This window comes from Vanacampus margaritifer, chromosome 9 (genome assembly GCF_051991255.1).
Source record: "Vanacampus margaritifer isolate UIUO_Vmar chromosome 9, RoL_Vmar_1.0, whole genome shotgun sequence".
Classification (NCBI taxonomy): domain Eukaryota; kingdom Metazoa; phylum Chordata; class Actinopteri; order Syngnathiformes; family Syngnathidae; genus Vanacampus; species Vanacampus margaritifer.
In genome coordinates this window covers 16054213-16063983 of record NC_135440.1, presented here as the reverse complement: position 1 = coordinate 16063983, position 9771 = coordinate 16054213, and the positions used below count along the sequence as shown (strand labels likewise).

Genomic DNA, 9771 nt, shown 5'->3' with positions numbered 1-9771 from the left:
GCTTTCGTGCTGCTGTTTAAATAGTATATGGAGTAGTGCACTGTGGCCCGCTGCTTTCAGTGTGGAAAGATTAATCATTAGACACTGACCTCCTTTGTGTGGAGAACACACATGTTAAACACACCCTGGAGTAAACACACACTGGAATATTTCTATTAATGATACAATCATCCATTAGCGAAGAACACTAAGTCCTAAAGGATATGAGTACTATAATTGTTGTCTTTGCATGCCATCTTCGGAATCTTCCAGAGTTCATTAAGGTGGACCTGCCAGGACACCTCTTATGTTATGTGTAACAGTTGTTACTGTTGCTGTTGTTAATTGTTTTTGAATAAACTGGCTGCACCGTCAACTAATCAAACAATTATTAGTTCAACATACAGTGTATATAAAAACAAATAAATAAACATATAAAAACAGATCAGCAAATGCATATTCACTTAAAATGGATTTATTGATTTATGTAATTTAATAATTGTTTGAATAATTTATTGTAAATAAATCCACGTACTGTAAATGTAACACAATGACGTCCATGTACAATCTGTGTTATACTGCTCCCAGGTGGCCAAGGTGGGGAAACCAGGAGTAGCAAATTAGTTATTCAATTCAAGATGATAAAAACTGTTGTATATGCCCATTTAATGATTTAATTACTGTATGTTTTGTTAAAGTTTTAGATTATGGAGTGTTGTTTTCCTTGTTATTGAAAAGCACAATGCAAAATGTGCTTGTTTATTTTTGAAAACTGGAACAGATGAATCATTTCCTTTTATTTCAATGGGCAAAACTGATTTGAGATACGAAATACTTGAGCTATGAGCGTGGTTAGGGAACAAACTACACTCGTATCTCAAGGCACAACTATATTTTCTGGCAATGCTTGAGTTCAGTAGAGTCCAAAATAAAAATGTGTTTTACATGTTTCTTGAATAATGTGAATTCATTCCTAAAATAAAATTAAAGCTGCTTTTGGCTTCCCTACTCAGTTTATTCTTCTCTTCACTTGTGCTTGTGCTATTTTCAATTCTGACAAGTCGTAAAGTGTTGATTTATGTTGATTATTATTTGTAGCCTAGTGATAGCAAATACTCATGATCTCACACACGGATTGTGACAAATAACACGTCACGTTATTGCAATACTTTTTTTTTTTGCCACATTGACATTGTTTATTTTGTATGTTTTAATATTCTATCGAGGGTGAATTGAGTTGGAAATCTGCTGCCTTCCCCGACCCATGTGTCCACTACACGTCTATATTTAGCTGTCATGTGTCGAGGTGGTCAACTGGAGGCAGGACGCGGACACGCCCTCTCTCTGAATGGCGCGCGCTGTGCGTAAAGTCCGACCTGCAGCCGAGTGCAACTTTAATCGCTTTCCCTTTCACACATTTCGGCGTTTGTAGGTGATTTAGATGCAGCCATGACGCGCGAGGAAGACCTCATCCGGATTGCCAAGAAGCTGGAAAAGATGGTGTCTCGAAATAACACGGTGAGTGGAGCAGGACGCCCACGGGTGGCGCGCGGTCAAGTTGGAGGGCACCGTCTCCTCTGCTGAGGGCAAACAGGCCTTGTTGTGTTACTGCAACTTTAAATCAACTTACACTAACTTCTGTAACACTTCTACAGTAAGCTGAGCGCTCCGGTGTGCGCGCGTGCGTGTCTCGCTGACTTGTCAAGAGAGCCTGTAAAATACGACCAACAGGTGTTTGCTAAACACTGACCTGGGAGCAGTTGTGTGCAGATTGATGCGGGTCAAGTGCTGCCACTGCTTGGCCGTGCGCGTGCGCTGCATATGTCGAAGAGAACGTAAACAAGTGCAGCAGTTGTTGTTTGCCAAGTGCTGGGTGCACATGCAAGTGCACTTTTGCACAGTTGGGCGGCTGTAAAATTGCACATTGTGTTTCCAAGGCTTACAAAGTGCTTGAATTTTGAATAGAGAATTGTTTAGAGCTTTAAAAATAACTTTATACTTCGATAGCTGCGTGAGCAAAGTAAAACATGCGTGCATGGAATAAAATATAAACAGATTTAGATAGCTGTCAAAGAGATGTATGCATAATTCTGACCATTTATATTCATAATGTTAAATATTTGTATGTTAGTGAAATTCTCAATGTAATTTTATTGCATTTTGTTATAGTACTTCTGCATTACTTTTGCGTTACTTTCACTTTCAAGGAAACTGAAATCGTGAGATTCAACTGTTAATTTTTAACAAGACAACAAATGCCAAAAAGCAGATTACACTTATCCTAATTGGACAATGCTCCATTTAAATTTGGTAATTTTCCCCACTAAAACAAACATTCATTATTTGGTTTTCAATGCCTCAGGAAAAAAGAAGTCGATTGCTAATAACGACAAGCATGTCTCACATTCCTTCTCTATGCTTTGCCAGGACTACAATCCAGAAGATAGATTTGGTCAAACAATTAGAATTTTATTGATATGAACAAGCCTGACACAGATGTTGCAGTTACGTTTTGGGCCAGAGGTGGCAGTCGCGAGTAAGAAAGTGACAAATGAGAAACCAAAGCAATAGCTCGAGGAGCAATTTGTGTAGACTGAGGTAATGCATTTGAGGATAATTATAAACTAGCAGTAGAATGTTTTTATGGGTCCAAAAAGTGAATAAGCCAAATTGGGGGGTCACTACAAGGTTAAACGAGCTCTTAATGGATGTTATGTAATGAGTACCAACCATTTATTAATAATGCCTTACAAATATATGGACAAAACTATTCTTATTTTCATATGAAAGACTTTTAACTTTCTTTCTGTTTTATTTTCATTTGGTGTGCTGTGACATTTTTTTGACTTGCTCAATTAAGGATTGAGATGGTGTTCAACTATGCATGTGCAGGAAGGTGCCATGGACCTGCTGAAGGAACTCAAGAGTTTCAATATGACACTTAAACTCCTCCAGGTAACACCCACCTTATTATTATTATTGATAAATTCACAGACTGTTGAAAATAGAAGAAAATATTCCCCCTGTGTTTATAACAACTTCAACTCTTTGGGGGCAACTTTAAAAAATATATATATATGTTGAAGTGCGCCTGTGGGAATTGTCCGTTCCCCGCCAAATTGACAAGAAGCTTCCCCAAACTCTTCCCACTAAGTTGGAAGCATAGAATTACCCAGCATTTATCTTTTTATTTGTAATTAATTTAAAGTGTGCCCGAATACTTTCTTCCATTTAGCAAATGTAGACACAAAGCTCAAAGAGCACGGTTATGTTTGTCTTAGGAGACAAGGATTGGCATGTCAGTGAATAGCATCAGGAAACACTGCACAGACGAAGAGGTCATCGCTTTGGCAAAAGTCCTCATCAAGGAATGGAAAAGACTGTTGGGTATGTCGTGCGTACTGTAGCTGTCATAGTCGCTGAGCACTGTGAGCAGTTAAGCAGATCATGTACAATCATCATTTTCCCTGACGACACTCACGCAGACCCCAACCATCTTCAAACGGAGAAAGCGTCAGAAGAGAAGAATGGTTTGGACTCCAGCAAAGCGGCAGTGTCTCCAAACGTCTCGCCCAGGTCAGTCAGTAACTTAGCATTAGCTGCACTGAGAGAAGACATGGAAACATTTGCAACTCAGTCACATTACAAACATTAGGGGCCTCATGGCTTTTCTTACGGTGTAATATGGTGGTTGTGCGTGTGAAAAAACAGTTGCTCAGATGTTGAGGCACATTTTGTGGTGTAATTATTGTACTTGCTAAGAGCTGAGCCACCTTTCAAAGGTATCAAATGTGAGGTCAACAAAAGCAGGTGCTACCAGGTCACTCATTGGTCAAGCAGATTTGTCATTGTTTTCAGTGATTGAGAATAGAGTGAGAAAATAAAACATTTTAAAGCTAACTTGAAGGAGAAGCTAACTTTAGCATGTTGACGTTAGTTAGCTTTTCCTGTTGCTATGCATTAGCTCTGGAAGAGATGAAAATCAAGTCTAAGTTGATTAATCAATGATGTCATTGATACCATCTGTTCCCGACTCCAACATTTTTAGACTGGCATAGAAGCAATTGGAAAACCAATTATATAAATTTAAACTCACCTTTACAGTGAATGATAGTTGCATTGAGCCCTGCGTATGTTTCTCTTCAACTAGCCTCTCTTATCTTGTGTTTAATAGCATAGCCGCTAGCGTGTCGTGACATTGTAGGCAGGCTCAAAACAATTAAGCAATTCTTTGTCTCACTATTATTATCATTATTATTATTTTACTTGTGTGTTTATTTTAACTGAGGATATACTTGCTACTGGTTGTATTTCTGGTACATTATTTCCACGCACTTGCATAGCATAGCCCGGTCAGATGCCACACTGCACCAACTTAGCATTACGACACAATTTTGATGTTGTTACGTGTTATATCTTACAACTTCTGAACTGTTGTTTGAGCCTGAAACCGGTGCCCCCGTTCCTTACCGCCAGTCCTGTTGTCCCTCTCCAGCTAGTATAAATCTTTCAAGACTAGCGGCTAACGGACTAGCTTAAGGCAGCCAGGAGGCACGAGGCTAACCGGTTTGGAAAATACCTTGTTCGTCTCATTTTGTTAAACTACGTGGCCAGTGTTGACTGTACACGCTTCTTGGCATACTTTCTCCTTTCTTTTCAGAGTGGCATGACAAATTGTCTAAAGTATGAAGTACAATACAGGCAAGTGGAGTATTTCGTATGGTTTGGTTCAAAATTGTAGAGTAATAAAAAAAAATGGTCACAATCTGTAGGCAGAAGCTAAGTGGATTATTGGCCCCATTTCTGTTCTTTTACAACTCAAAAGAAGTCACTTCTGTTCTCTTACTCTTCTCAAACAGAGTAATGTTATGACAGCTCCATTTTATTGTGAACAAATCACATATTTCCCTCCGCTCGGCTTGTCTATTGAGGTGGCTCTCTTGTACAGTTCCAAAAGTAAAACAAAGACACATCATTACATATTGAATGTCTCTTGAGAAAAATGGAACATCTATTGTTGTTGTTGTTGGTCGTAGGAGATTTGACATCAAACAGAGACATGATTCAGTAGCTGATGCAAATCAGTCTATTAAACACAAGAAAGGAAAACATGCTGATGAGCCCAAGAATAAAAAGGGCCACAGAGATGAACGTGGCGATGAAAAGCAGCCTTATGAGAAACGACTAAAAGAAATTGTAAACGATGACAGTAAAAAGCCAAGAGAAGCAGAAAACAACCAGCTTGAGAAGAAACAGAAGCATGAACAAGACCACCTAAGAGAGATAAGAGAGCGCAGGGAGCCCAAAAAGTCCAACGACTTGAAACCCAGAGAGGACATCAGATCTGAGAGGCTGATGAACCCGTTGCCTGACAAACCTGTGAGCGACATCTACAGGGAGAAGTCCGCAGGTGTCCAAAAGCCTTTGTTTGAAAGGTGAGAAGAGGTCCCTATAGGGCCAATTCCAAATGTCTGGTGTCGTGATACTTCCAGGTGGCAGATCGCAAGTCACAACTGCTAATCTAAATAGAAACCATACAAACAACTTCTTAGTCTTAGTCTCAATTGCTTCGTTTACCTGCCTGTTGAGTAGAAGCACGTGTAGCCAAAGCCAAACTGTGGCAGGATTTGTACTTTCTGGACCTGGATTTAACACCTCTGGTCCTTTGACGATGGTTAAGGCATTTCATTTATAATCTCCTGAATGAATTAGCGAGTCACCTTAGCCAGTCAAATTACATGGAAGGGTTTGTTTACTAGTGGTGCCATTGGCGAATCCTTCAACTTTTGCCACCTGAAAGAATGTGTGATGTCATGGTGAACTATCAAATGTTAGCCGATCCTTCAGAAGAAGCCTCTTGATTTCAGGAGAGGAGTTCTGGATAGCAGCGTTCTCTATCCCACCCGCTTCCCCTCCCCTCCTCGGCCCTCTCGGCCCCCTCTACCGATCAAGCGCCCGTCAGTGGATGTGAAGAGAGAGAGGTCAGCATCCTGAGCTCAAGTGCATGGTGGACTTGTTCCTTGTTACTGTGCATGCCGCCATGACTCACTTAGGCATGTCTTTATCTTGATCGAACTCGCGGCGCATGCTGCAACATGGGAGTGTTGACATTGTGGCCTACTCACGTGTGAAATTTGTTCAGGAAGGATGGTAAAGACTCCTCGCCTGGGCGCTCTCATGCTCCAGGGCTTACCTCCCCCAAGGCTAAGCGCCCATCACTGGACTCTAAGAAAGAGAGGTCAGGCGGGCTGCGCTCACATGCATGACTGTGCAGTGAATGCATTTTCCTTTGGGAAGCTCATGTTTTGTTCACATTAGGAAAGTTCCAAAAGACCCAAACACTCCGTGGACTCCGCTTTCTTTGAACCTCCATCCTCCGCCGCCAAGGTCAGCGTGCTCGGAAGATGCCAGCTCTCGCCGTGACGCGATTGACTTCCTGCTCAAGCTGTCTTGTCCTTTTAGAAAAGACCCCCCAGATCCAAACGCTCCTCTGCCTCCACTGCCCCTTCATCTTCACCCCCCACCTGCGCCAAAGCGCCCCTCGCTGGATGGGAAAAAGGAGAGGTGGGATTTGGATCATAACAGACCACAGCTCCGGAGATGGAATACTTTGAAGCTGTTTGATATCTTTGTCACCGCAGGAAGGACACCTCAGACTCTAAAATTGCCTCCCAGAAGACGTCAGACTATTTGAAGAGAGACAGGTCTGGAAACTGGGACACAAATTTGCAGTTTCTGGAATATATGTTTGACTTCAATAAAAGGCAGAAATAGATCAAGTTTGGGATAGCATTAGAACATTCTGATTTTATTTTGTGTTCTTTTCTTGCAGGAAAGACAGTTTGGATAGCAAAATGGCTAAAAAGTCAAAGGATGCTAAGAAAGAAAGGTTGGAGATGCATGAGTGTGAGAGTACTTGTTCGGCTGTAGGAAAATACACGACAAAGCCATGACTAATTAGTAAATCAAGTTTAGGTTAGGGAGAAAATATGCGAGTAATATATGAGTGAAATGTTCTTGCTGAGAAAGGATTTTTAAAAATCCTTTCATACACTATTGAATTTAGGAGGCGGAATCCCTCCAATAAAACACAAAGCTTCTAGTTCGACTGAAGACCCGAAATCAACGGGTGTTTTTTTCTGTCTTTCAGGAAGAACTCCCTTGACTCCAAATTAAGTCAGCCAGCAAAACACAATGCAACTACTTCTAAACCTGACAGGTCTGCACAGTCTATTTTGTAGTTGTTTCTTATGGAACCGTGTTTACTCGAGTGTATTGTCACTCAGGCGGGAGTCGGACTCAAAACAGAACAGCCTTTCACCTCCTGCAAAGAAGCTAACATCTGAAAGGTACGCGCAACATTTGTCGCGCTAACCAAGTGAAAGCTGGTATTGTGTTAAAAGCAAAGCGTTGGTGATGTTGACTTTATGTGACAGGCGAGAGTCTCATGGCTCAATGGCCCCTCAGCCTGGACCTCCACAAAGGAAGCCATCCACTGACCACAATGAAAGGTATTTACAGTTTAGAAAACAACATGAGCTACAAAAGCTTTCTGCAGCCGGGAAAAAAGTTGGTCCATAGGAGTAAATAACAGTGTCGTCAGCATGCAAACGCAATTTGCATATGGACACCAAACTACGGTGTGCTACGCCTCCCACCCAAAGTCATAAGTCACTTTATTATATACAGTTTTTCATTTCTATATACAATTTTCTTGTCACATTACCACACGTTTGTTCAAGAATTGAACATAACTGTGAATGTAACATTAGCAAAGATGCTACAGCAAATGCAACATGAGGTGTCATGGCTGGCTCGCCAATAATACAACCAAAGTTGGCGATCTGGGGTTGTAACGCGCTTTGCTATTTTTCAAAAATGATAAATAAATTGATTGATCGCCTACATAGTAACGTTTTGTTATTTAAAGCTGCTGAACGTAGAATATTCCATTTCGAATTGCTACTGCCACCTGCTGATGAAAAATGAAACTGCACATACCGTTCTTCACATACACACCACGCACATTACGTCACATCCGCAGACAGGGCGCGGGAAATTCTAGCCCAAATCCAGTCTGAAAACTATCGGCCAGAGGCTTGCAGGAGTACCCATTAAGAACAGATAAGGTGTTAATCTACTAATTAGATGGTCAAATAAAAAGCTTACTGTAAAGTTATTTTTGGGGGAAAAAGTTCCATATTGCAACTTTAAACATTTTGTTCATCCATCGAGTTTCTATACACACTTTGATTAAAAATTTCATCTGTCAAAGATCCAAAGATAACAACCGTGCTCTTTTGTTCAGAAAGGGCAAAACCGAACCCCCTAAAACTCCAACCACGCCCACTAGCCCCATGTCACCTGCCATGACCTCCGCCGGCGGTCCATTACCGCCTCACCTTACTACTGGAGACTCCGTCCGTGACAAGTGCATCGAGATGCTGACTGCTGCCCTCCGTACAGACAGTGAGGACATTTTTATTACCACTTATCAACACTGCTTTGTTCAAGTAAGATTATATATATATTTTGTACATCTGTTTTGCTCACAGATGACTACAAAGACTTTGGAACCAACTGTGACAGCATGGCGGCAGAGATTGAAGACCATATCCTTTAATTCAGGGCTCATGAGTAAACTAGATAAACGTTTGTGTTTAACATTGTTTTGTGGAAAACACTACTTCACTTTTATATTTTTATGCATGATCGTGAGTGATCAGCGGTAACAATGAATACACAGAGACTGATATACTGTGCTAGAACAAATGTGCCTTTGATTCCCCGCAAACCGCAATCAACACACTTCAACGCTAAGCAGCATAATATGATCATCATCAGCGCTTACCTTGACACTAGACCGGAGAGCCGACGGGCCGTGTAGAACGAGCTGCTTAATGGCTGGGCGATTGTACGTATCCCACAGCTGACTCTACCCACACACACCGTGTGCCGCTCCGTCTTTTATTCGTTAACGAAAAGTTGTGAGCGTGAGAAACCGGGCTGGCCAAGCCCTCTCCCAGGCACCCTCGAAAACATGTTTCCGAAGCAGGGAGGACTGTAGTATAAACAAGGCATTCACTCCCAGGCACCCTCGAAAACATGCTTACGAAGCAGGGAGGACTATAATATAAACAAGGAAGAGTTCCCAGGTTGATTCCGCCCTTTATTTACACATTGTTGGGCACCTGGATTCGTACAACAGTTCAGGACAACAACATATCCTTATATAAGAGGCTACATGAGGACATATCAAACTATGGTTATTTTCCCTTCAAACGTGCTCAGCTCTTCCTTGACTTATTAGCGCACATATCTACCAGGAGATCAAGGCCACCGACATGAAATATAAGAACAGAGTGAGGAGCCGCATCAGTAACTTAAAGGACCCCAAGAATCCGGGCCTGCGCAGGAACGTTCTCGCAGGGAGCATTGATTTAAATCGCATTGCTGCTATGAGCGCTGAGGTAATAAGTTACTTTCTGTTTAGATATCTTCCATTGCCTGAAGACAGAATTGCACCCTATGCCAGTTGCAGCCAAGTAGTGAATCAACTGAATGATCACGCTTACATTTTGTAGCATTGCCTAGTATCTCTACGCATGAATGATCCTTTATCATGTCTTCACTACATTTTGTGCTGCGTCCCCCCACCACCACCACAAAGGAAATGGCGAGTGACGAGCTGAAACAACTGAGGAACGTCCTCACCCAGGAGGCCATCCGGGAGCACCAGATGGCCAAAACTGGGGGTACCTCCACTGACCTGCTGCAGTGCGGCAAATGCAA

General features: G+C 41.8%; 1 protein-coding gene and 1 long non-coding RNA gene across 5 annotated transcripts in view; one reads left to right on the top strand and one right to left on the bottom strand.

Moving 5' to 3' along the window:
- The first annotated feature begins 1313 nt into the window (after positions 1-1313).
- Positions 1314-9771, top strand: part of tcea3 (transcription elongation factor A (SII), 3) — a 10164-nt gene continuing 1706 nt past the window's right edge. Inside the window, exons 1-14 of one of the 3 annotated variants that reach the window (XM_077575674.1) lie at positions 5311-5414; positions 5847-5960; positions 6122-6217; positions 6298-6366; positions 6442-6543; positions 6621-6683; positions 6812-6868; positions 7130-7198; positions 7266-7328; positions 7416-7490; positions 8288-8448; positions 8535-8596; positions 9300-9449; positions 9650-9771. The exon at positions 9650-9771 is cut by the window's right edge and continues 25 nt beyond it. In XM_077575674.1, coding sequence (XP_077431800.1) covers positions 5335-5414; positions 5847-5960; positions 6122-6217; positions 6298-6366; positions 6442-6543; positions 6621-6683; positions 6812-6868; positions 7130-7198; positions 7266-7328; positions 7416-7490; positions 8288-8448; positions 8535-8596; positions 9300-9449; positions 9650-9771 — 1283 coding nt within the window. In that variant the 5' untranslated portion in view covers positions 5311-5334. Of the gene's footprint in view, positions 1498-2839; positions 2935-3260; positions 3367-3464; positions 3556-5310; positions 5415-5846; positions 5961-6121; positions 6218-6297; positions 6367-6441; positions 6544-6620; positions 6684-6811; positions 6869-7129; positions 7199-7265; positions 7329-7415; positions 7491-8287; positions 8449-8534; positions 8597-9299; positions 9450-9649 lie in introns of those variants that run through there. The other 2 variants (XM_077575675.1, XM_077575676.1) reach the window with 2 other exon arrangements.
- Positions 3153-9771, bottom strand: part of LOC144057780 (uncharacterized) — a 33082-nt gene continuing 26463 nt past the window's right edge. For both annotated transcript variants that reach the window (XR_013295324.1, XR_013295323.1), the window contains exon 3: positions 3153-3583. This is a non-coding gene — a long non-coding RNA (uncharacterized LOC144057780). The remainder of the gene's footprint in view (positions 3584-9771) is intronic.